The sequence below is a fragment of the Gobius niger genome (genome assembly GCF_951799975.1).
Source record: "Gobius niger genome assembly, chromosome: 19".
Taxonomy (NCBI): domain Eukaryota; kingdom Metazoa; phylum Chordata; class Actinopteri; order Gobiiformes; family Gobiidae; genus Gobius; species Gobius niger.
The window spans coordinates 13,416,779-13,444,503 of record NC_136870.1 but is presented as its reverse complement, the minus strand read 5'-3'; the positions used below and the strand labels follow the sequence as shown (position 1 = coordinate 13,444,503).

The 27,725-nt window shown below is 40.6% G+C and overlaps 1 protein-coding gene across 2 annotated transcripts in view; it reads left to right on the top strand.

Annotated features, from left to right (window-relative positions):
• The window catches only part of nrg3b (neuregulin 3b), a 250,922-nt gene that overhangs the window by 199,736 nt on the left and 23,461 nt on the right, over positions 1 to 27,725 (top strand). Inside the window, exons 3-6 of one of the 2 annotated variants that reach the window (XM_079577588.1) lie at positions 2,984 to 3,057; positions 10,936 to 10,962; positions 19,012 to 19,114; positions 23,434 to 23,557. In XM_079577588.1, coding sequence (XP_079433714.1) covers positions 2,984 to 3,057; positions 10,936 to 10,962; positions 19,012 to 19,114; positions 23,434 to 23,557 — 328 coding nt within the window. Of the gene's footprint in view, positions 1 to 2,983; positions 3,058 to 10,932; positions 10,963 to 19,011; positions 19,115 to 23,433; positions 23,558 to 27,725 lie in introns of both variants that reach the window. The other variant, XM_079577587.1, reaches the window with a different exon arrangement.

Sequence of the window (27,725 nt, the reverse complement as noted above, 5' to 3'; positions counted from 1 at the left end):
TCCGTGCTTTCCACGTCATGAGCTGTAGCATGTTCTTTTTTTTTTTGCATATCCCATTTGACTCGGAGGGACCGGCTCAGAGTTAATGGGCTATGAATCGCAGATATTGTTCCACATTTAAATCTCAAAGCGGCAATTTCACTTTCATTTGTGCCGTCTTTTAGGATCATTTGATTTTCCAACGGAGCGTAAAGGTTACATTTTGTGGGGGGAAAACAATTAGGAGGCTGATCTTGCTCCGACATCTTAAGGAGGGATGATAATATTGTAACGTATTCTCCTTTTGGCATTTTGATCTGGAAAGGCCGACTAACAATAGGTTACACACTAATAATTGGAAAAAGAGACTGTAGAAAAAAAAAGGCAGTGCATTAAGAAATGTATATACAAATGGGTGGGATAGATAAAGATTATGCTGTGCAACATGAGCTGTGGAGCATTGACATGAATGACATAATGTTATCTTTCACAGATGAGCTGTTTTAGCTGTATTGAGTGTTGTATGAATGTGCTCCTGTAACATTCAGTGTAGCTGCAATCTGTTGGAGAATGAGCACCGCTGTCCTTCTACTGCAGTGATGCTTGTAACGTGTCAGCACCTTACTCTAATCCAGGGGTCTCCAACAGGCGGCCTGCGGGCCACTTACAGCGATGATTCAATTTGTCTTGTAGGGCACAAATTTCCAAAGTATGTAAAAAAAAAGAAAAAAAAGAAAAAACACACGTGTCCAGCAGAGGGCACTGACATAATACGAGATGAGGATATAAACAACACATTATAGCCACGTGGTAAATGGACAGTCTTACCACCACCAAGTGTTGAGTGAATGAATAACGAGTGCAGTTTATAAGAAACTTTGGACACTGCTTTTAGACTGCAGTCCTGTGAGGCTCCTCAATTGTATTTTCTCAATAAAAACATATTTTAATGGAGCTTTACACTGCCGATATATTTTGGCTCCCAGCGAAATGTACTAATCTGACCACTTTTTTCAGAGTCAGAGTCACCGCGTTACTATTTCCAAACCAGTAATCAGAAGTTACTAATCCAAGTCATTGTGCGTTGCGATTTTCCTTTCATTTGCCTTTGTAAAAACGTCTATTTCTTTCTTCTTGCATCTTGGGAAGTGTATGTAACGTATGCGGCATGAGGACCACTCGTTTTACGCTCTGTGCTGGCAACAAATTGTTATCTAGCCTCAAAAACACTACAGCGGCAAAGTGACGCGGTGGCTGGCACTTGTGCACTATGGCATGACATCTGCTTGGTTTCCTCCAGGTGCTACGGTTTTCCCTACCACTAAAAAAATTGCACAATAGGCCATGTGCTTTAGAAAGTTGGGTTGTAATTCTAATTTTCTACACACTGACAAGTAGTTTAGGTACGGGTATAAGTCCGAATCGGTTTGGACTTGGCTTCCGAGCATGATTAAACGTCAAAACAATAAATGCAATATAGAAGGTGTAATTTGAGAGTGCCTCTAAATTGCAGACCAGAAGTGTATAGGACTTGATGTCAGATACAATAAAAGCCACTGAGATGTGTAATAACAAAATAAAAGCTCCAGCATGGTAAGGTATTAAAAGCAAAGTCAAACCGGTGTCAGGTATTACAGTGTGTGTTTTTTTTCAGGATGATTTAATTCTTCAGTTCTCCGAGCCCAGACACGTTTTTGTGTTTTTCTTAATGCTTACGTTGTGAAATGATGCAGATGAGATTTGGGGGATTTGCTGAGTTCAAAGGAATTTTCAACCATCAGACGAACAGTAATGAGTCATTACCATTTTAAAACAATGAAAAGGGAAAATTCGACGGCAACATTACACAAAATGGCCCTTTAAAAACAGTTACGCCCCGCAGCTTGACAGGATGCAAGATACACTGAATGGCTGAGAATGCTTTGAATCGCCCTCTGTCTATGCTGTTCAAAGGGGTGTTGTTGTTTTTTTCATATACTGTATGTCTATGAGCAAAATGGTAAGAGGAAAGAGTACAATAAGCAAGTCTGTAATGTAAATTAAGATTGTTTCCGCTTCAAAGCAAAAAAAAAACACGAGCAAACCCATGGATGCTCCTCTCCACCTGTACAGCATATACGTACGGTATACAGAAATGCCCTGGACAGATATGGACAGCTTTGCAAGAGTATAAACCCCCTTTGAGGTCTACCTTCAGTGCGTGAATGTGACGCGGTCCACAGAGAGAAAAGCCCACGCCGCTCCGACATATCATTCACTCATGTTCTAGTTTATGTTGAAACAGACGCATCAAAGCAAATACCCCCCACATTGTCTCCCCGAAGTCTTCAAAGAGCTGCCTCCTCGACACGCGCACGCTAAGCCCGCTGTAGAAAAAAAAACGTAGAAATAAAAACACCATTATTCCCTTTGAACTAGGAGCGATCGCAGTCCGTCGAAAAGTCTAGACATGGGTTGAAGCAAACCGAATGCTAGATCTCAATAAAACAGACATTATGTTGTTATTATGCTCAGACCCCAAAAATTGTCGGAATTTTCTATGATATACTCTGTCACTGTTTCTGTGGAGATGTGTTTATGGTGACAGTTGTTGGGGATCAACGCGCATCAACATTGCAGGGATATTTGTTTTGTTGACGACCAAGGCAAATAGCCCGATCGTGCCAAGACTTTGTTCCAAACAAGTACGGCGGCTTGGGGTTTTCAAGCGTCTTCCAAGTCCTCCCTCACTATCCCAGTGTTTGGTTGCACCGGGGACCTGGCATTCCTGTCCATCATGCGCTATCAGCGTGGCTGCAGCCGCCACCAAAACCATCTTCCCCCCAGTCCTTAGTCCCTCCCACTCGACGATTTTAGAGTATCGCAGTCCAGCAAGCCCTTACCCCACAATCCCCGGCTGCACTCGACTCCCCTTATCTGGCAAAGTCTTGATAGTTTGGCTTGTGGTCTTGCACTTTTTCCTCTCCCCCCCCCTTCTAATCTCTACTGTGTTTCTGTCTCGCAGGTGTAAGGAGGGCTACCACGGACTGCGCTGTGACCAGTTTGTCCCCAAGACGGACGCTATCTTGTCGGATCCCAGTAGGTTTTCACTCGCCTCCTGTTCATCGCCACTCACAGTATTACAACGCTTATCGGGAAAGATTAAAAATAATTACTCTAATCCCTAACAGAGATGGGTTAGAATACAACACAGGACTGCTAATCACTGCTAAATGTAAGCTCCGAGAGGCCGAGGGGACGTGAGGCAGATTTTTACACTTGTTTGTTCATGGAGCAAATACTGTAGTCGCAATATAAACATACTGTATATGGAAGTTGATGGATCAATTTAAGCACTTGATTGTATGAGATTTAGTTTTTATACCTATTTTATGTTGTTTTGTTGTATAATACAATATAAAAATACAAAAAAAGTTGATTTAGTATTGTTAAGTTGTTATATCTAGTATAAGCTCTGGATGAGTACTGTAGAATAATATTACTTGAGTTAAAAGGCCTATTTTATTCCACTAGATCAAGGGTCACCAACCTTATTTCAGCTGAGGGCTACTTAAAGAGTATTAAGTTGTTCGAGGGCTACCAGTTAAAAACAAATCCTAAAGACTTAAACGTACACTGTTCACTTATAGGATATTGACCCCATATTATATTAAAATAGCTTTATTTTAAACTCATACTGAGTCACAAGAACCGAAATAACTGTAATTTTAAGAATTAGATTCAAGAAAATGAAGTGTTTTACACTTTAGAAAAAGTCCCAAGGGCTACTGGACATGCCCCAAAGGGCCCCTGGGTGCCCGTGGGCACCACGTTGGTGACCCCTGCACTAGATCATGAAGGCAATTTTATTTTAACAACTACCCAAAAAACGTTGCAAAGTGTTAAAGCAGAGTAAATACTGACAGAAAAGACAAAGGGAGAGAGGGATATTGTACATTTTGCCACAACCCAATTTTTTTTTTTTCCTCTCAAACTTGGCTGTATACTGTTAAAGTGGCAATAGCCGGCAGTTAGCTTTGCCCGTTAGCCTGTTAGCTTCTCCTTCGTGATTCCATTAGTGTGTATTGCTGCTCCAGGGGGAGATGAAAGACCCCCCCCCAATCATTCCATTAACACTTGTATTACCCCCGGAGGGACGACGAAAAGGATTTATTAAGGTAAACAAGTTACTTCGTTCTGCTTTAAAGTGGACGTATAATTGGCTTGTATGGCATTGATTTCACGTTTTATAACTAGAAACAAAGTTTGATGGAAAAGGCACTTGACAAGTGAAGACTGATCTGTTAGTGTCTCATTTATGTCTCTCTGTTGGGAGGAGGAATTACCCAAGCAAAAAAAAAAAAAGAAGAAATAAAGGGCATGCTAACAAACGCAGATTGAGTACCGAATGGTTCAGGTCCACTGATGGTCTCTTCAGTGTTATATCTAAAACAACAACAATAAAGATATACAGAAGGAAGCGTTTTACCAATAGAAAGCAATATATAACAATAAAGAAATAGTTAAATATCTTCCTCTTTAAAGATACAGTGGCTTCATGTTTACCGGGCTAAACCTGGCCTTGAGAGCATTGGATCACAAAACAAAATAGTAAAGTATTCAAAAGTAATAGGTTTTAGTTCAGAGGTAACAAACACCAAAATCTCATCCTTCATTAGTGGAGTGTTGCTTGCTAAACCTTAATGTCTGATCCTGCTCCTCTGGCTATACATTAATTAATGAACAATCCCTTATAATTAAGTCATGAACAAATATTAGATCAATGAAACAAAGTGCTGCGTTAGCATCATTATCCCTGCCCAGGTAACCCTATGCGCTGAACATGAATAAAAGAAAGTGCTTTATGGCCTTTAATCTGAATAGTCACCCCGAGCAAAGAGCAAAAGAAAGTTTTCCGCTTCCTTTTTGTTCATCACATGTTCCCCCCAGAGCTTCCGCGAATCCCCGTGACAGTTGTGTGTTGTAGTTTAAAAATACAGCTAAAGTCAGAGGTATACGCGGAAAAGAAATTGGAGCCTGTAGCCTTTCCCGTGAGAGCTGTGGCTTTTACAAATGCACTGTGCCTTATAGAGTTACTCCTTTTGCGCCAGGAGTTAGCGAAAACTTCACTTGTGTTGACTTGACGTTATCAGTCACAAAACGGGGTCTCACACACAAGGCAATGAAAGCGGGATCTAATGAATGTGAATCTTTGCTTTGGTCATTTCACCAATTCACACTATTATTTATAACTCGGGCAACAGGCCAGTGCATGACAAAAAAAACGAGTGCGTCATTCTCACCGTGAAAGTTGTTTGTACTTTTCAATTGCAAAACCGCAGCCTGTATGGGTGTCCTTTGTGCGTAAGACAGGCTGTAGCTTCGATGGGGAGCGCAAACAAGAGGATCTATGTTGGGGCGGTCTAGCATTTGCTCAGATTACAAGGGTTTGGTAGATCATCCATGTAATAACGTATAGGCTCAAACACACACATGGATGTAGGAGTATTGAAGTCAGGGAAGTCAGGGAAGAGGGGTCGCCCTCATTCTATATGTATTCAAATCAATCCACTCTTGACAACGAATAATTTTACACAGCAGTCCTTACAGCAATGGTTCTCGACTGGTCGGGCCCGGGTGTGGCCAACCAGACTTCATGCTATTCAAATTCTTTACAAAGACGTGTCTGGGAGCCGGCATTATCTGAGTTCCGATGGCTGTGATTGAACCAACCAAGAGAAACGCATCATCCGTCCAACATGGCAGCTTGCCTGAGTTCAAAGATATAGAAAAAGGACCAATAAAACTCAAAGAGGAGACGGAGAAACAATACAATCATCTGCTAAATCAACAGGTGAACAGCTAAGCAGAGATGCATCGATCCAGCTTTTTTGCTACCGATACCGATACTGTGGTTTGAGTATCTGCCGATATTTACCGACACCAAGAGACTTTCTTAAATGTGGCATTCTCAGAGTGAAATTTTTTATTGACTCTCTTCTCCATTTTAAGATAAATAAAGTCATACTTTATTGTCATGATGTTACAGATCAATCATCAGGCTGGATAAACATTAAACAAGGATCACAGGACTTTTCTACACTCATTATCCTTGGGTATATGACAGGCTTTAGGTGATTATAAGCAACTCACATGAAGTGATCTGATCATTACATTATGTGAGATCAGGTATTTCTTAAACTAAATTCAAAAACGTGGCTTCAGCAGTTTTTTTATGCTTTTGTAGTATAATATTATATAATATTGTGCAGTTATCCAAAAAACAAACAAACACACATAAAAAAAAGCGACCAAATAAAAATGTATGCTTAGTTTATTGTATTAGGCTTCTTCTCACCCAGCCTTGATTAGATTAGGTTAGCATTAGCATGCACCTGCTAGCTTTAGCATGCTATTGCTAGTGCGGCAATCAAAAATGCATTTATGGGGGTTGAAAATAAATCAGCGGTTTAAAATGATATGCAGCATGCCCATATTCACATAGATTTAGTTGGATAAAGATGTGTTTTAAGGTGTTGAGAGCCAAAACTGGTATCGATTCAATATCTGATACTTGTAGCCGATACCCGATATCATATGTTTTCCAGTATCGGCTCCGATATCTGATACCAGTATCGGGTCGTTGCATCCCTAGATGAGAGATGTTATAAAGTTTGTTTTTCGAGAAGATATTGTATTTGAGAGACTTTTTATTTGAGTGACACGCTACAAATTTCTGTCTGCAATTGGAACGATCAAAAATGTATCAGGTTTATGATGAAAGAAAAGAAAGAAGTGAAAGAAGTGATCACATACCAGTTGAGAACCACTGGTTTAAAGCACATTATTTGACTTACAGAAACAAGTAGACTTTCCAATATTATAATTTTGTCATGTTGGGCTGTAAATTTGACGCTGTGTGCCATTATTATTAATAACAAAACACCCCCCAGGAGGGACCTTTTTCTCATTGGCTTTTTTTTTTTTTTTGCTTTACAAAAATCAATTCCTGTGCACCTCGTGATCACAAATCATCTATCGGGCACCCTCATCCTTTGTCTCGCTATTGACCGGCCACAAAGAAGCCGCTCAAGAGAGCAATCCGAAGCCACTGTGCACACAACAGTCCTCACTTCAGACACTCACGTATATGGGGGGAAAAAACAGAAAAGAAATAAAAGAACTTCCGATCGGTACTGCAGGTAGACTAGGCTACAAACTTAGCTGGGGAAATGAGGTGGAGAGGCTTCCTGGGATTTTTGTTGCACGGTCGGGGGAATAGCCGGCTGCTTAATTGGAGGCAGGGGAGTGTGTAGGAAGGCAATTTGGTTTGGTTCTCGGTAAAAGAACAAGAGTTTAGGACATGCGGCTAATGGTGTTCTTTTGGGCCAGTGGATGTTTAAGACAGAGTGCAGGACTTAGATTTACTGATTTGGAAAGAAGAGGAAGTGAGGAAGCGATAATTCTAACTATTTACCTCCAGTTGTTTTTAGGGCCGCGGTAAATAGCCGGCAGACAGGATATTGGCTGGCTAGCACACAAAGACACACATTTTGGATACCCCCGCTTCTCTGCTCAGCCAAGGGAAGAAGTGGATTAAAGATTCTTTTCAGTCCCTGCACTTTTTTTTTTTCATCCTAACTTGCATCATAATTCCAAAAGGCTGGAGCATGATGATTTAGTGCATCTCCAGTGCATGTGACAATGGGCTCCTTTCTCTTTACCCCTGTGAACTTCCCCTGTGAAATTCACTTTCTCTATGGTTTTGGACTATACTGTTGCCATCAGTACAACACATTTTTCTAATGACCAGCTCGACACAGAAAATGCTATTTCTGCAGTGGGTGATCAAAGAATGGATTTGGATGAGGACCAGACCTGTTTAAACCTCAAATTCTGCTGACTTTAGTCACGTCTCCATGGAAACGAGTTGGAGACGTACCCACTCCCGGTAAAGTTATGTCATGTCTTAGGAGAGCTGAAGCCGCTCACACCAAAAATACATGTCTTTTTGAGATATTTTTAATGCTAAAAATATCTGTCATAAAACAAAAGCTTGTATTTCAATTTTATTTTTTTGGTAAAATTCTACGCGGTGTGGCTTTAAGTTAGGAGTTACAAACATTATTTTGGGTACCTCATTGATATTTTAGATTTTATCATTCTAAATCATGTCTTTGTAAGGATTAAATAGTACATTTTCATGACATTAAAGAGTAATGAAATACAGGCGCTTGAGCTGGTGAAGACTTAGACTAGGGCTCCTCCTGCTGGCAGCTGTTGGAAAAACAAACATTCAGTTTCGATTTACGTCGTGGTTTGCATCAGCAACTTCACACTTTGAGTGTAGAACAGCTCAGAGCCAGTATAATGTTGAATTATGGGCTTTAAATTGTAATTGTAATTGTATCCAGGAAGTACAAAACAAACTGCTGACACCGTAGAATAAGAAACGGCTAAATTGAACAGGATTACCCGAGGATTACTCAAAACTGCATGGATGGAATAAGTTACAAGGGAACACTGTTATACTGCGTGGTTTAAAGTTCAAAAAAGCTGATGGATACAGCATGTCCTCTTGAACAAGTGAAACAGAGCATTTTCTACTTCACTGTCTGTCATGCTGAATTATTCCCCAATTGTATAACACAGCTATTCACAAACCTTTTTGCTCTGTTGTTTATGTTAGTGTCATAAATGGAAATCTTAACCTTGTTATTACTGCAGCAATGCTCATTATATTTTCAGCCCATTAGTTTTAGTTGCTAAGAGACTCGCTGAGGATCATTACTAGCCGGCAATAAAATCTGACATTTGTTGATAATCCTTGAGGCCACAGAACATAAAGCTGTAACACTTGTAAACTTTGTTTGACATAAGCATCTGTGTGTAAACATACCTGACACACTTAATTGACTGATTCAATTAGAAAGAATAATTCTCTGGTTATGGCTATGATGACTGAATTCCCACTGCTCATTACATTCTGTTCTGCATTGTTAGTGAATGACAGGTTTGTGCGAAACAAAGAGGAGTTGTAAATATCAAAAGTTGGTCTAGTAGTGTGTAGTAAACTTGATTGATAGTGATATAATTTTCAAATGTCTATCTTAAATCCACTCAGAAGATCTCCACTCCACTTGTAGCAAGGCTGTGAGAACCCAGGGTGCTGAGGGTGATGCAGCACTCCCTGGTGGATGGTTTGTGTATTGCAGGCAATATGAACATGAAATAAGCACAGAAAAGACAACCTTGTCCCTCAGCACCCACGGGTAAAAGAGCAAACTAATTTTTGAACATCTACCCCTTTTTATAAACAGTTTTGCAACTAAATCTCTGTTTATTTTACATTAATAATTGAAGATAATTGAAGAATAATCATTAAAAATAATCAACATCAGACACATTTGACTTTTGTTTGTGAATCTGTTGAGAAGCCCACACCTCTCTGACCTTTCATCAAAGTGTTCATTTGTCTTGTGCTAAACTAAACCTTCCCCGGTTTGAAATCTGTGCAGATAGATTTTCCCGTCATCAAATTACATCTGGCAGACGTTATAATATCTACATTCTGAGATTTTTTCGAGAGCACCAGCGCCTAATCTGAGTGGGGCTTGGCAAACCACATTCTATTTAAAAGTACCATCACCTCTGTCAGAAAAGCAATTACTAGAGAGAGTTTCATTTTAATTTAGATTACATTACAGTGACATGCAAAAGGGGGCTGCTGTCGGGCGGAAGGAACACAAGTGCTTCAGCTTTATCGGTTTTCCACAGCTACAAGACTTACGGTAGTGGGAGGGATGCACGTATAGGGAGGGATGTGTGTATGTGTGGCGCATTTAAAACTACCAGGGAAAAAAAACAGAGGAGTACAATTACCACAAGACCACGAGCGCGGATCAATATAAAAGCCTGCAAAGCCACGTCAGTGACATACAGCCACGCGATATGTCGTTTTTCAAAGTTTTATTTTCATACCGCTAATGCGCTCCTCTCTGTCATTGTTGTGGGCTCGCCGCATTTGAAAGACATAGCTAATAGAGACATAAATCTAGCAGGGAACAACATAGTAGTTTGAATATGGTGCTTTGGAGCATAAGTCACACTTTTGCCAATAGACTAGCGAGGATGTTTTGCTGAATCGTTTTGATTCAAGTCTAAATATAGAGTAAATATGCACACTGGTACTATCTAAAAACGCAGGAGCAGCTCTTTGGTGGGTGTCGTAGCAGCCCAGCAACAGCAACAAGTCAAAGTGATAACGATATTTATATTACTGTCCAGTTGGCCGGAGATATGTGGCCATTGAATTTGACCCATTCATTCAAGTCATCAGAGGAACAGACACAGCGCCCGGGACCATTTCTTAATCTTGAAACAGAATCTTAGATCAGATATATGATGAACAACCAGAGACTCTAGAAGTAGGATTTGTTGTTTTTGGTGATATGTGTAGACGGAAGTATAATATTCCACCAGAATGGAAAGCATAGGCACCCAGCAAACCACCCATACAGCTTTCAGGGTCACTGAAAGATCAAATACATGTTAATATCAACTATTTTTTCACAGGAAAAGTTGCATAATGGAGCTTTAACCACAACAGTTCTCGCTCATTTCAACTCAAAATACCTTTTCATATAAAACATGCTGTAAATTATTTTTTTGTCTTTATATTGTGCCCTTTCACGAATCCTCTTCTCTCCATCTTTGTCATGCTGTCTCTGCAGCAAAAAGACATGCAATGCCAGGTCAGATTTTCTATAAAGCACAAGAAACTGCAGACTAAAATCCCACTCACTTCTGCGTGACTCACTACCTGGTCACGTCAAATTGCCATCAATGTAACTTCCCTTTGTCTTCTTTAAGGGTGACTTCTTGCAAAGGTGTACCATTATCTAACAACTTTTTTTCCCTTTTCTTCTCCCCTCCCTCCTTTTTCTCCTGATGCATCCTGGGATCCATCCGGAACAGCGGACGAACTTGGGATCGAGTTCATGGGTAAGTTCTTTCGACCCGGAGTGGAGGGGTCCCTCATACTTTGTCTCACGTATAATGCAACATACAAAAACACGCAAATGTCCGCGCGGAAATACAAGGCTGGGCTCACCTTGGAAAATGAATGGGAGCCAGTCGCCATGGAAACACTGTGGCGGTGAATTAGGTGTAGTCTGTCTGCATGAAAATCAGAGACAGAGGCAGGAGGGGGGGTCATGCGGCAATAAAGACAGATAGGAGGACTGCTGTTTAATAGGTGGGCCAGTGTACAGTAAATTAATCTGGTTTTATTTCTGAAAGGTGCATTTATTTAGCAGAGTGGCGATTGAAAAGGCAGGGTTGATTGTGATGTAGTTCAGAATGCAAATTAGACTGAATGAAGGTGTCTGAAAGAATAATTAATTGAAAAACAAGCTACTTGCCAACAGAGGTGGCCGGTATTGTAAGTTTTTGAGGATCTGTATTTTATGTACATCTTACTACACTACATTTCAATAAACGGACCTAAAATTATTAAGTTAATTAATTAAGTTTTAAGTTAGGTGAAAGTTTTGTATTCTTCTTGTATTAAAGGCTTGTTTCTGGCTTACTGTGTTGAAGATGGGAGGGCAGTTAAAGAGTCCTATTATTATTATTATTATTTTAATCAGCAATAGGTCAGGATATGACAGGTAAAGAGACGATATTAGATATTCCAGAAACAAGAAACAAAATGTTGATTAAAGTATGAACCAAGTAACTAAATTCCTTAAATACATTTTGCACAATTTTCCAAGGTTTGTAAACAGATTTTTCAAATGGATATAGGACACCATAATAATCATTAGTCATTTGACAAACTGCATTTCCGGACTACAAGTCACACTTTTTTTCATAGTTTGGCTGGGTGTGCGATTTATACTCGGGTGCGACTTATATATCAAAATATGTAATTTCACGTTTGTTAATTTTCAAATTTCCACTAGTGGGCACTCTATTCTTGTGCACCAGTTTTTGCTACTCCTGTACGGTTGTACAATGACAAATAAAGCACTTACTTACCTACTACCTAGTACCACTGGGGGGGGGGAGAAACGGTAATCGAGCAGCAGAACCAATAATTGGAGTGAGCGGGAAACTTGTGAGGGACTAGCGAAAAGCGGAGGTTACTCTTACTGCAATGAAGAAAACAAAAAAGCTAATCGCAGGCTAAAAGCTAGATGGCCACAACTAGAGGAACGAGTTCGCAAATGGGTGCTTTAACAGCGTGCTGCCGGGAGAGGATTGTTAATGGTTCAGTGCGACTTATCTTACCAAGCAACATCTATATGTTTTTTTCTTCTTCCTTATGCTTTTTTTGGCTTATGCGACTTATACTCCTACGATAATGTAGTTCAGTGAAACTAATTTGTTAATGGTGTCTGCTATTCATTCCACTTTGAAAGGACTGAGCTGCATACACAGCATTTCCTTCAAAGGGTTAATCTCATATGGCATATTCACAACCCCAGAATTATTATGAATTCTAATTTCAATCACTTTTATAGCCTGCTATGCCGTAAATATGTCTTAACAATACAAATTGTACAGGCTCTTTCTTTATTAACTGCACTGTTGTTGGGCCCTGGGGATTGTACATATCACAATACTCCATTCTCATACTGTTTTCCCATTATCTCTTCTCTGTGTAAGCAAGGGGGCCTCCTTTTGTGCATGCATAAAAACCCACATCACACGCTGCGAAGTTTTCTATTAGTCGGCTTCATACAAGCGCATAGCTGTTGTCATGTTTCCGTTCTAGCCCTGGGAAATAGTAGAAGTGAGGAGACGCCAGCCACGAGACGCGACAGTTTTCTACAGATGAGCGGTTTTAATCTGCACGCACCAAAGTAGTTCACCATGTCCGCACAGATGGGAGGGAGCGGAGGGCAGGGCGGTGATCGATATATATATGTGGACGGGTAACAGATCTATCATTTTTATGGCTGTATACAATACATTGTTTCTTATTCAATAGTCTTAATAACATGGTAAAATGGGGCCATGAGCTTGGGAAGGTTGGGTTCAGGGCTCAGAGAAAGAAAAGGAAAAGCTGTCTGGGCTATCTGAAACCATTGCTACAAATGCGTGTGCTTGGGTTCCCAGAGGAGGAAGCGATTTGCGTCACCGAACTTTCAATCATTCTCTCCACGGACAAATGAATGGTGATTCACGTTTGACAACAAGAAAAGGTGAAACCTGGATTTAGCATTGAGGATTCCGTGTTTGCCTCAACGCTTTTATTTTTTTAACAAAAGTACTATCTGAAAGGTCTGCATCATCACGGCCAACAACATCTTGATCACGTATCATTTGCAATGTTTGATGGCTTAAAAGCTAACAGCTAATACATTGAACATGTTCTGTTTGTTGGTTTGTTAACTGGTCGTTTAGGATTACATTGTTCTATGTATTCAATTTTAGCTCAGTAAATCAACTAATACCTGCATATATTTGTAACAGTAACAATGCTGAAATACCAATACCTGATTAAACATTTGGGTTGTCACACTGCAGAATATCCATGTGTTGTTGGTTCATATAATCAGTAGTTAAACACTGACAAACAAACATGTTCCTTAACACCTACAATGTATAACTGTGTGGTGAATGACTTGAAGATTAGTGGCTCTCAGCAAAGCTACTAATACGATCTGAGGATTTAAAGTAATTTTCACCAACAGAATCCTCCATATTGAAATGATTGTATTATATTGCATTTGTGGAGTGAACTGTTATGCAAATTCTAATAGAGAAGACTAATAGCCTCTTTAACTAATGTTGAATCATTAGTGACTCATTACTGACTGATGTGAATCAAAGAAAGCACCTCTCTCTCACCCTTTAACCATAACATGTATTGAAATATGTGCAGGAACAAATAGGCGATAGATTTTATAGTATGCTATACAAATGAAACCTTTTGTTACCAAGCACTTGAAAAGCATGTAGAATACTGAAACTGCATGCTGCCTGCATAATTCAACCTAATTGTAAAGACTTTAAGGTGGATGTATTTCAAGCTGAAGACACTTTGTGCCATAAATCCTTGAGTGATTTTCCGGACTATAAGTCGCTCCAGAGTATAAGTCGCACCAGCCAAAAAAATGCATTATGAAGAAGAAAAAACATACATAAGTCGCTCCGGTATGTAAGTCGCACCAGCCTTGGCAACTACGTGGGCATGGAGGCGTAACTGCACCGTTGACGAGCCTCTCCCGGCAGCACGTTGTTCAAGCTCTAAAGTTGTGGTCCTCTAGCTTTTAACTCATGATTAGCTTTTATTGTTTTCTTCATTGCAGTAAGAGTGACCTGCGCTTTTCGCCAGTCGCTCACAAGATTCTCGTTCACTCCACTTTTTTTCTGCCGCTCCATTTCCGTTTTTTTAACCTTCAGTGGTACATTGTGTCTTTTTTTTTTTAAACTGTGCCTTCTGTTTCAAAATATTCTGTAATAGTTTAATGCAGAGGCTGTGTGCGGGGGAGCTTCTCCCCGTTTTCAGCAGTGCCTGGGATAGTCTCAGGTGACACAAAGAACAATGATGATGTCGCAACAGGGACAGATATTTACAACAGATTTCGATGCTGCCAATTCTGCAGGCAATTTTCCTGACAGAGGGACCAGAGAGGCAAGACCGCGCATTACTTTGAAGTGCACCACCTGTTGTTCAATAATACAGGGAAATGTCTCCACTTCGTAAATTAACTTGTTCTCGCTCTACTAAGACTCATTTGCATGAAATGGATTCTTGTTTTATTGTCATTTTTGATTTTGAGTTGTTAAAGGGGACTATCATAAGCACACAAAAAACAGACCTGGAGTTGCATTGTGCTTCATTTATAAGAATAATCCTGTACTTGGTTGTTTCTTCTTCTGCTAAAGTGCACTGATCTGCATTTCCTGGATTTGTCTGTCTATAATAAGGCCATAAACCATGACTGAGCCGTTCTGCGCTCAAACTGCGTTAATTATGGCATTAGTTGACTTGCCATTAATGGTTGCTTGTTTTTTGTTTTTCTAATTCCCAGGATCCCTAGAAGAGCTATTTTAATCCTCTGTGTATTTTCCAAGCACACACAAAAACCTCAATCAAATGAAGTGCCCAAAAAGGTTTATGTCCAGTCTGGATACAGTGAGGGCTTCCACAGTAGCCGAAATACCATTAGTAATACACAACTTGATGGCTTAAAAGATGAAGTTATAGGAGTTGAATATCAATGCCTGATATTCGGTTCTCATAAGATCTGCCCAAATAGTGAAAGCAGAAAAAAGAGAACAAAAAAAAAGCTTCTGGGAAAATTTAAGCTTTTAGGAAACATCGGAACAAATTATTGTTAAATTTGCATGATTTCCCTTGCGCTCTCTTTTGCACTTTTTGCTCCTCAACACTGGTGTAGCAAAGTCTTTATTCATTCAGTGAAAGTTTTTTTCTTGTGGTTTGATCACATTGCAACATGTTTAGTTATTCATTTTATTTTACTTTCAAACGGCACAAACCGACTGCGCCAGTTGTTATAATGTTAAATAATACCATTATGCATGACTGGCCCCTTTCAGATGAATTTTATATGACTTAGTGGAGTGTGTTCTTTGGTAATGGCCCACCTGTGGCAATTCCTTTGATTTCGATTCACTTTAACAATTAATGTAGAATGAGAAGCTTTGTTGTTTTTAAGGTAGTGCTCAGTGCAGTTTAAAAGTCTTAGACAGGGGTTGAAAAGGATCAGAGGGCTAAGAGCAAGTATCAGTGAAAAACAATGTGCAAAATAAACACTGAAAGCTGAAGCTGGAAAAAAAAACGATCCCTGGGTCTCAAGTGGTGAAAGATTAGGACATTTGCCAGCAATTAACAATTGTCCAGAGTGTTGTTGATTTCTGGAGTTTTTTTTTTTAAATTCATGCAGTCCTTATATTTGAAGAGTTTAGTGGTGATAGGCTAGTGCTAGGCTAGTGCATGTCTATGGTAACTAGTAGCCTGCATTAAAAACCTCTTCAAGATCATGGGGTAGTCCTCTAAACGTTGCCATATCTGATTTGTAGAAAGCTCCTTTGTGAATTCCACGTGTAGTAACGCCGGCCACAGGTAAAAACAAACTACTGTAGATCCGGTAACCGAGCAGATCACTCCGCCGCTGCGTAGCTTGCAACCAGGAAGCTGATGCTGCTCAAATATAAGTTATTTTAAATGCAAAATGGTTATATTTCAAAAAGTATTCAGTCAACACAGACATTTACATCGGCATGGTGTTAGAAGTGATTTGCCTCAGGTGCACTGTGCTTGGGTCAGACTGTTTTTAAAGGAATAGGCCACCGTTTTTACATACTAAGATATGTTCTTACCTCACTTTAGACGTGTTAATATATCCCCGTCTGGTCTTTGTCCGTGCGCTCTGCCAGGCAAACGGAGCACATACGCAGCCTCTCCCACATGTCCTATAGCTCCAAAAAAGCTCACGATAGAAGCTACCAAGCTCTTCCACGTGTTCCCTATTTAAATAAAGTTACGTGAAGTGTTTTCATGCGAAGTATATTTACCCAGAAATGTAGCATGTCGATTTTATAAGCAAATAAAAAGGGGGACTATATTGTGAGGCGTAATGATACGAGGAGCACAGCGTCCGCGTAGTAACTCCTAAAGACTTCCCCCGCTCACTTCCGTCAATAACCTTTAGGAGTTACTGCGCGGACGTTTTACTCCTCGTATCATTACGCCTCACAATATAGTCCCCTTTTTTATCTGCTTATAAAATCGACATGCTACATTTCTGTGTAAATATACTTCGCATGAAAACACTTCACGTAACTTTATTTAAATAGGGAACACGTGGAAGAGCTTGGTAGCTTCTATCGTGAGCTTTTTTGGAGCTATATGACATGTGGGAGAGGCTGCGTATTTGTTCCGTTTGCCTGGCAGAGCGCACGGACAAATACCAGACGGGGATATATTAACACGTCTAAAGTGAGGTAAGAACATATCTTAGTATGTAAAAACGGTGGCCTATTCCTTTAATGCAGGCTACTGGTTACCATAGACATGCACTAGCCTAGCACCACTAAACTCTTCAAATATAAGGACTGCAATAATACAAATATGTAAAAATCTCTCCAGAAATCAACAACACTCTGTCTAACTATAAAATGAGGCCCTATATCCTGAAATATCCCTTTAAGTTACCAGTCGTCTCAGGGCATTATGGCACACAATTTGAATGAGCAAAGCCACAAGTGTTTACTTATTTTTTATTAATCCTGTGTTATTGTGAGTTAATGGACCCCCGGCTATTTTGCTCTCTCCCGTCTCTCATCACACTGTCTCTTATTAAACATATTTCTCTGTAGTTTCTCGGAACTCATAAATGTTTACTCAGAAATGGGGGGCGGGTGGTAACAGTGGCCTCCCAACAGCATTGCCCCTGAGGAAGCTCTGACGCAGCGCAGCTCCCTGCTAGCACACACTCCGAGTCAGTCAGTCCCAGAACTGTACGGCGGGCCCACTGTTGACAAACTTATACAGACAAGAACACACAAGACGTTCCAGGACACTTCCCTGTTGACATGCATCAGAAGGTCAGAAACAGGTCGCGCAGATGTTTGTGCACTTTCCCTCTCTGCTGCCAAAATAACACCGAGGTGACAGTGAGGGACTGTACTGTTGGTTCAGGCAGTAAAGGAAGTGAAGCTCCTCAAACTGTGGGACTGGGGTGATTGATGGTCGAGTTGTGCAGGTTCAATAATAGACTAATTGATTTATTATATCGGCCTTGGAGGTTGGGGAACCAATTAAAGGTTTATTTAGCAAGCACAGGTACAGAGTCACAGATAAGTCCTGTGAAATTAGGAATGAGGGCTTGACTTGCTGGATTAGAATTTGTTTAATTATTCCTTATTTGCACCCTGTCTGTCAGATCCATGTTTAGTCTTGTTTTAGCCTCTTAACCCCCACCTGAACCGAGCACATTTTCTCCAGTTCAACAAGCCTAAAAGCTTCTTGACAAAAAAAGTGTCAAATTAGCGTCAAAAACGAGATGAAAACGAGAATGGAAAAAGTGGCAAAACGCCAAAGGGACAAAAATTGGATGAAAAAGGGATGAAAAAGTGAAGAAAGGGGGATGTTAAAGAGACAACAATTTGATGAAAAGGGGACAAAAAATGTATGAAAAAGTGATGAAAATGGGACAAACATTTGATGGAAAAGGGACCAAAAATTGGGACAAAAAGTGATGAAAAAGGGACACAAATTTGTGACAAAGATTCGGCAACAATGCAGGAAAAAGGAGGCTTCTTGATGAGCTTTTAGATTTGGGTAAAGCTGAACTGGAGAAAATGCACTCGGTCAAGGCGGGGATGGTTTATGCTAACTCCCTGTAGACGCTAAAACAATGTGTCTCAGTTTAGGTTCTTTATCCCCTTTGCAACAGTCACAACATGCTCCTCACAAGCCCGTGCCATCTCTCAGTGATCCCGTCCAGCCCCTTTGCACTCGGTAACCGGTGTCAGCGTGTTCCTTCACACAGCCCCGATTGCTCCTTGCCCTCCCCCCTGACCCTAAAGCTCTTAGCCCTTGACGTTCCCGGGCTCTGACACCGACGATCCGGGAGCGCTCATTTTCTCGCTGATTCCCCCTGTCGCCAGCGGTCGGCAGACAGTCGGGGCCTAGCGCAAAACACGCCGATACCCGTTCCCCCCCGCCGCGTCAGACAGTCCGTGGCTGGTGCCCGCTGGGTCCGTCTGAACCAAACGATTATCACACTTCACAGCACATCCCGGAGAGTCCCATGTCCCGATCTGCAGCTCGGAGCCTGACGTGCACTGACAGTCGTAACCGGCGTCGCTGGCTTCATGCTAATGCTGATGCTAATTCTGCTTTTAGCCTTGTGTCCAGTCTGCATTTCCTTTACTCGCCGCCCTTGTCCCGATTGTGTAAAGCGTTTGAAACATTCAGGAACAGTAACATCTGAAACTGCTAAACTGTGGACGTTTCTGTGCTGATGTAAAGTCTGGCCCCTGATTGTTCCTCTCCTTCTCCTTCCACAGAGAGCGGGGATACGTACCAGAGGCAGGTGCTGTCCATCTTCAGCATCGCCTCGGGGATCGGCCTGCTCGGAGTGGCGTGCATGGCCCTGTACCGCCGCAACAAGTGAGTGATGCCGATCCATACCGCGCATTAGGGGAGAGAGCGCTCCCGGCTGTGCAAAAAGAGAGCACTTCACTATCAGCGCTCATGAAATCACATGTGTGAGGCCCAGAGATCATATTCTGGTAGATAGACTTTCTAGTGTAGAATATTTCACTTTAAAGGCGAGCAACAGCAGGTGGTCAGTGTTGAGATTTTTTTTTTTGCTAGTTTTCTCCTTTAACATCTTAGTTTTCATGTCGGAGTGAAAAAGACCACACTGTACAAAATGTCCAAATATGGTCATTTCCTTTCTGGAAGACAGCCGCGGCCAAAGATATGACTTTTGCAACAACTCTCCAGTCTTGTAACTAACAATATTTTTGAATTGTTGTTTTGTCAGATGGATCTCTTAACCTCCACCTTCGACTTTACCCAAATCTTAAAGCTTTTTGAATAAAAGCGTCAAAATAGTGAGGGAAAATGATACGTAAACAAGGATGAAAACGCAAGGGCCACAAAAAAGGGATGAAAAGGCATCAAGAAATGTGACAAAAAAAAACCTTAGATCAGTTTTGTAGGTTTTAACTTTCAAATGGGCCATTACTCTGGCCTAAAGATACAGACGGCATCTCTGGAATGGCAGAGAAAAATGTAAACTTTCTCTAAATATTCAAAAACGACTTTAACAAATGCTGAATTATGAATATAGTTTTCTACTAAATAAAGAAACAAAGACATGGAGAGGAGCAAAGTGGTTCAACAGCCCATAAATACATTAAAAAAACAGAGAATGCTAACATGATGCTATGACTGCCATTTTTCACTTCTACTGCACAATCTGCTGTGAGAAAATATCCATATGGACCCGATTTACACTTGACTTTATTTGTATGGCATGAATAAGTTCATATTCCACCAGAAAATGGCTAAAAAGAGTGAAAAATTGTGTTTCCCTGAAGATTCTATTTCCCCCCTCGGCGAGGCCACGCCCCCTTCTATGCCGAGATGCCGTCTGTATAGGCTGCAAGCTCCAGTCAAGAAGCTTTTAGATTTGGGTAAAGACAAACTGGCGGGGGCTTAAACATGATGATAACACAAAGTGACAGAAAACATTCTCTTTTTTCCCCCCACATATTCAGCGAATGTTTACTTGTTTGTTTTTCCCTTCCCAATTCACCTGCAGTGTCTCGCCTTGACAGTCGGGGCCAGGTTTGAAGCAGGAACAATGAATAAAGATCCCTCTCGAAAAGTCCCACGTTTAATTCCAAGTCACTAGTTCCCAGGAAGAAGTCACTAAACCACAAAACACAAAAAGATCTATTAAAAAAACACAGAAGTCTACGTTTAAAATAGATTCACATGGCCTTACAGCGCTGTTGAACTTGAAAATGCATGTGTGCCCTGATAGCAGCCTGATAAAGGACAGCTTCTCCCGACCCCATTCCTCTCTGCGGCAGAGGATACCAGAGCCATAGGAGACAGCGTGCCGTAATAGCGCCGTAATGTATGTTGTGGCACTTTAATGGCCCTTGATAAACAAAAAAATGGGCTTTATTTTCGTCGCTTTAGAGCAGCACCTATTGGCCGCTGTGACTGGGGTGCTTTGTGGGATTAATGTAGCGGAAACCATCCCCGACTCAGACACATCGTTTCCCTCCGCTCGTAGGATTCTTCAGAAGAGCGGCAAAAGTGTAGCGGCGGAGTTTACTGGGGGAGATTAATTACCTTCACTCTCCTGTTTGATATAAGGCAGGCAATTATACATGTTATGGAGACAAACTAAAGGCTTTTGAAATGATACTTAGGGATGATGAATATGGGTTTATGTTTTTTTGTAAGAAAAAGAAATTGTAATTTGTAGTCAAAAGAAAGCATTAAAAAGCATTCCTCATGGATTGTGTGAACTTGCAAGGCGGTTTCTGAGACAGCGACCCTGAGAAGTGACCCTGCAAGTTATGCAAAGTGCTTTTAAAGTGCATATGCCAGGTTGGAATGCTTTTGGAATTATGACTTATTTAGAAGGATAATTATCAGTTGCAAGTAATAATTATCATTTTATTTCAGTAAAGCAGCAATTTTACTGAAGAAATGTTGGGCAGAAAATATATTTATTTTATATTTATTTGAATTTTTAGGCTACTGACAGGAAGTGGCATAGATAGAGTAAAGTTCCACAACAGTTTGACTCATTTCCCATACCTTTGTTATGTAATGATGTCATCGCTCCACTTTCGGGTCCAACGGAGCTTTAGCCCTATTTACTAATGGGATTTGCTGATTTTAACCTGTAATAGAGCTGACTACAATGCTCTTTTTAAACATCTGATCGGAAAGAAATATGACATACTCTGGATTTTTATTAGTAATGCTTTTCTGGTATTAATTATCAAAATATTTTTTCCATACACAATGAAGGCAAATGTATATATGTAAAAATATCTTCTTTTTACCTGGAGAAATAATGAGCTATATTGTTTGAAAAAGTTGTGTGTTTTTTTTGCTTTGTTTGTCTATGGAGCTCTCAAGAGTTTGGACCCGGGAGTAGCTTATTATTACATCTGATGTCACACTTTACAAACGTATTCACCTTATTCTGGAAGTTCCCGTGGGCGCCGCCATGAATTGTGCCGGCCCTTCTCTCCTATTAGACTACACAGGACTGGAGAAGTCCAGATAAAATCAGTTACTACGTGAATACAAAGCCCATGTTAGGCCGTGCAGAGAAACAGTGCAGTGTTGACTTCTTGGTGCAAGTCAACATTGGACATTTGACACAAATCAATCGACTTAACATCACACTTTTTAGCAGCTACCGGAAGTGCCAAGACAAAGCAAAAAGAGTGGGCGGGGCGGAAAAAGGTGAATTGACATAACATGGTTGCATGGCAACAGTATATAATTGTTTGCTTCTATCTATGTCACTTCCTGTCAGTGTCCAATAAGGAAGTGAAACTATAAACATTACAAATGGCCAAACTAAAGAAGTCTGGGTACAATCTTTTGCAAAATCTTAAATATAATGGTATTAACTATGTTTCGGCAAAAAAATATGTCTAATGTGTCATATACACTTTAAACTCACCAATTCAATTTATTTCGCTTTCCTCGTTTGTAAACAAATAAATCGGGTACAGTGCATTTAACAGTGGCTCAGTTTAGTCGTGATTTTCCTAATTCAGTTCCCTTTTCGTCTTGTTTTGGTCGTGTTTACATTTAATGGAACATATGCTCTGTTGATGTGGTTTAGTGAGATATTTCAATGAATTGTTCTCGTAATATTCAAGAATTTAATTCAGCATGTCGTGTTTTCCTCAGTCTGTGCAGCCCAATTAAGTATAGACAAAATCTGTTTAGTTTACATTGGCAGGTTTTGGAAGAGAGGGAAAGAGGGAAATGTAATATTAATGAAGTGCCTCAGAGTGCCTGTTCACATTTTTTGGTCTTCTGCTGTTGTCCGGTTCAGCATTAACCTTTCCCCGTCTGACCAGCGAAGAGCACTTATTATGCTCACGATTGGACCTTGTGCTCAATTTTTTTTTCCCTTTACATATTCACAGCAACGTCTTTTTCAAAATAGCCTTCATACAATCATGAGAGATATTCAATTTTCCATGTGAAACATTTGAAATCCACTCAGTTCTTGCAGTTGATTCATTCCATTAATTCAACACTTCATTTGCAAAAGGAGTTTCGCTCGAAGGAAAGCTATTTATAATTCAACCCAATGTAACACCTCATGTAGCCGCAGATTGGACACCGACAGTGGTACTCTCACATGCAAAATTCAAATCCATTTTTAATGCTTTCAATAATTTACTCCTGTTTTCCCTCTGTAGTTTGAAAATCCTTTTGTTTTTCTGCTTGTTTTCACTGAATATTAGCACAAGGCCAAGTAATGGATGTTCCATGGTCCATTGACTAGATTCAATTTTCACTTGTCTTCCTGCTGATGCTGTTTTTAAACTATTTTTTTTTTTGCAAGCTTCTGACAGCAGCAAAAAAGTTCTACTAATGTGGCAAGCACTTTAGTCACCTTGCCATTTATTGCATACCGGTTTACTACAGGATACCAAACTATTCTCCTGTTACATTTCTATGAATATATTAACGCATATAGCTCAGTCAATACAAGTGATCATGTAGAATCCAGTCCCCGACATGAGAGCTACAAACTGGGCTCTGAAAACTGCAAATCAATGGGATGACTCAAACCGTGGATGGCTGCTTGCGGTTGTACATTTTGTAACAGATGAGTCCTTGTATTATCCTCGTAAGCCTGCATGTACTTTTAACACCTATTTTCTTGTTCTTTTTTTTTTTTTTTCCTTTTCAATCCGCAGGAGACACAGGGAGAAGCTCCAGGCCCATTTCACCGACAGCCGAAGCCTAAGGGAGTGCAGTGTGAACGCCTCTGCCCTCATGTCCAAATCGACCAGATCCCAGTACAGCCATCCTCTGCAAAAAGTAAGACGGCGCTGACACTATTTCAACATGTAATATACTTCTGTTGTTGTGCCCCTGCAAGGGCTGTACGCTGGAATGAAAATAACACTTTTCAACAAATCAGTCTGCCATTCAGGTCCGACTTCTGCCGTGCGTACTCATTTTACTACTATTAAAGCTGCATTGTGCAACTTGTCATGTGGAGAAAAAAAAAGTTGATATTTGTGTGTATTTTACCTTTTCGTGACAAAGCATGGCGCCTTTACTTTCCATCACAGTGGTCTCTGCAACGCTCCAGGATCAATTGTTTTGAAGATTTTTTTTTACTGCGGACGGACCCTCTCACCAGAAAACCTGCAAAACAGTTGATCCTGGAGCGTCCTAGCGACCGCCGTGATGGAAAGTAAAGGCGCTGCGCTGACCACTCATACAGCGGCTTTGTCACGACAAGGTAAAACACACGTAAGTATCAACTTTTTTTTTCACATAAAAAGTTGCGTAATGCGCCTTTAATGTACCCACGAACTTACCATTTTGTTGGGTCTAATTTCCATTTTCAAAGTCTAGAGGTCACAGTCTTTTATTTCCACAACTTGTTTGTACATTGGTAGGAGTAAACCACTTTGTGCACACCCAAACCCCGCTCCGCTGTGTTACGATGAAACTTCTTGTCATAGCTCACGTCAAATCTCCATCTCTTGAAAGAATACTTTACAAAGGACTCGGCAGGATGATGTATGATTGGGCCCTTAATAATGTCTCCACTGGCTGAAGCCATTTCTTCATTTCTGACACGAGCGGAGAGACAGTACGGGGATTAGAGCCGGAAATAAATTTGCCTCAAGGAAAAAATTTACTCATCGCGTTCACAATGACGGATCAAGAACAATGTAGAATGGATATTTGCAGGACTTGGGCATATTCAGGACAGATTTGTTTTGTTTTTTTTTGGAACAAAATGCAGTACACATCCTGCTCCTCCACCTACTGGCAGTAATTTAAGACAGATGTGTACGTATCTTTACTGTCAAGCGCTCAAAAAAAGTGATCACTTTTTTTGATGCCAACTGATGTGGACTTCGCCGGCCAATTTGCAGCAATGACATCAGCCAAGGCCATGTTCAGTGACTCATTGAAGTCAATGGGCGTCTGAGTGGGAGACGGGTCAGGCTAAGAGCGCCACAGCTGTTGATCAGCTTGAGCTTTCTTCATTCCTTGAATAATTTCACTTCAACACACTTTAACAAAAGATGTATAGGGCTTTCAGAGCTCTCAGAACTTAATAATCAGCCGGTATTTAAATCATTTGATACCAGGGAAAGCACATTGAAGAGTTTATATTAAGTATATTAGCAGGTTCAGAAAACCTGCTAATTATGGCACACTCACTGGATTAAGAGGCAGATTTTAGACAAAAATGGAAGTAATGTAGCTTTGATTGCTTTTATAATTGGACATTTATTAAGGAGATTTCAATCGCATTCAATTATTTTACAAAAACATCCCTTTTGTCAGTTTCAGTATGAATTCGCGATTGGGTTGTCAAATTATAATTCACATTCCAGCCTTTCATCGGGATCGTCCTTGTAGCGGTTTGTCTTTCATTTGACTTCAATGACAAACAGAAGGATTGTTTTTTTTTAGTCATATGAAGGCTTGTTTTGCTCTTGTGCAGTCGTTCATAATTGATAGGTCGGCTCAAAAGTAGGTCGCAGAACAATTTCAGCGGGTGTTTTGTTATCACCCTGATGAGAAATCACTATAATTTGATGTTGTCTTAGTCTGTAACAAGGTCACAGCTTGGTTCAATTGGTTTAAAGTGGGTTCAGAAGCCATTGAGAATCACTGTTTTAGCAACAACAGTTACGTATTATTACTACTACTTCTACTGCCACAACTACTCCCACTTTTTCTAACTGCTATCCACTGATACTCATATAACAACCAGTACTGACTGCTTCAACATGTGAAAGTCCACACTCTAAGGCCCTGTCCATACCAAGTCAAGCTGAGGACCAAACCCAAAGATATTTTTTATCAATCCAGTGTATCGTCCATACGAGCCCGGCGTTTTGGGGATCTGTAAACAAACATTTTCCAAACTAGGTCCCAGAGTGGAAAGATCTCAAAACGTCGTTGTTACACCGTCTCTGCAACTTTTACTAAAACGATGACATCACAGCGCCAGAGTGGTGTCTGTTATCCATAATCTACTGACCTTATAATGAGTTTGACTCATGGATCTATGATGGTTTTACTCCGCTCCTCTTTGCTCCACTGCAGTCCACAAGCCACAGGTGACAAGTAGAAAAACACGGCCAGTCAGTCTGTGTTTTTGGATTTGTTTTTTTTTTTCATTTTCACTGTTTACATGCACTACATCTTGTTCTATTATCTAAGCTGGCTTCCTGCTCACACAGAAAGTTTCTGGAAACATAAGCGTTTTGTCTTTGTGTGGATAGAGCCTTAAACAATCTGCTATGAATGACTTGCTTAAAAAATACAAATATATCATTAGTAAGTATCCATCTGCTTTAAATGTAAATTGCAAGCAGCATATTGCCATTGCTATAATGAAATCTGTGATCGCTCAGACAGACTTCCTTTATACAAACCTGCGTGTGTAATCCCTATTGAGGTTTCCAGTATTTTCACCACTCACGACTTTGCCAAACGTCTCCTCTGCACTGGCTCTTTAATAATGCAGTAGTGTCTAGAGTGTGACCCAGCGAATCAAAAGCCTCCCCTGGAGCTACAGCCCCGCCCACGGACCTGCGCTTGGAACCGTCGGACTGACTTTGAGGCCTGAAACAATGGCCCAGAGCGCTTGACAGTTAGGAATGTGAACAGCGAAAAGAAAATACATTTCAAATTGAAAGGTAAAAGAAAGTTTACTAAAATGATTATTAGTTATTGATTAGTTATCTGTGCTTTCAATACGACTTTTCAAAATGTGATTATTTTTTTTGTTTCTCGTTTTGTTTTGGATTTATGTCTAAGCATAAGAACAGTGTCTTCTCTACATTGACACAGTAATACAGTATAGTTCATCGCTCTTCCTATAAAAAAATACTTTTTTGTTGCCACCTCTTCCGCCCACCTCCCCTTTTTCAGGGAAAGAATGGCAAAAGACTTTGTCCTCTCTGGTTGGCATCCTAGTGGGTGGATAGGCACTACTATCCGGGTCGTCATGTCAAACCTTTGGAAAAATAGCCTTCGCTTGTTAATCTTAGCAAGGTGTGTTGTGCTCCATTGCCCCCCCTCCTGGGTGCGTATAGCCGGTGATCCTTCACACCCCCACCTTAAGCTTCACTCACACTGCTCGATTATAGCCTCTGCTTTTTCTCCTTGTGTTATTACTCGTCTGGTATTTCGGTGTTTTCACTCTCTGTGCCAGCCCTAAAAAACACTCGGGCGGTTGGTTGTGAGATGTTTTACTGCACACTGGGTCCTGGTATTTTACAGCCACTAAAATCCTCACAGTCCTGGCGTTATTAAAATGTTCAGCTTTGGAGGTTCTGGAAAATAAGTCTATCTGACTAAAACATATTAAAGTTGAGCTCTTATTTATTGAGATGCAGTGGTGTGCTAAAGTCTTGGACAGGTGTATTAGGCTTGTGAGAAAACAAATATATCCCTGTTGTAAGAGAATAAAAAAGATTCTCAATATTAGGTATTTGGAGAATTTTGTTTTAGCTCCCGTGTCCTATAGCTCTTCCCATTAGCAGGCAAATTAAAAGATCAGGCCAAAAATGGACTTCATCTGCTTCACTTCTAACCCTTAGTATCTCAAAGCACAAAGTCACTGCTACAATTTAAAGTAAAGATATTCTAAGATTGATATTTTTATAAGTAAGTAAGTGCTTTATTTGTCATTGCACAGCTGTACAACGGAATTATGTCCAGGTGATAGTCCTGAGCCACTGTGACTGAACCGTGCCACCATTGTGGGCCAACCTGACCAGCATGTTACTAGAGGAAGGGGTAGCACCCGGAGGAAACCTGGCTGGCTGCCTTCAGTGCTCCTCTGATCATCTGAAACGGTGCACCGCCTCCTGGGTTTGTCCCTGTTTCAGAGCGTGGTGTCCTGCACTCCTTCACCTCCTCATTCCTGCGCAGCTCCCTCCGCTCCACAACAGTCGTTTACCATCTTCTGGGAAGAGCTTAGCAGTTAATCTGTTTTATTCTG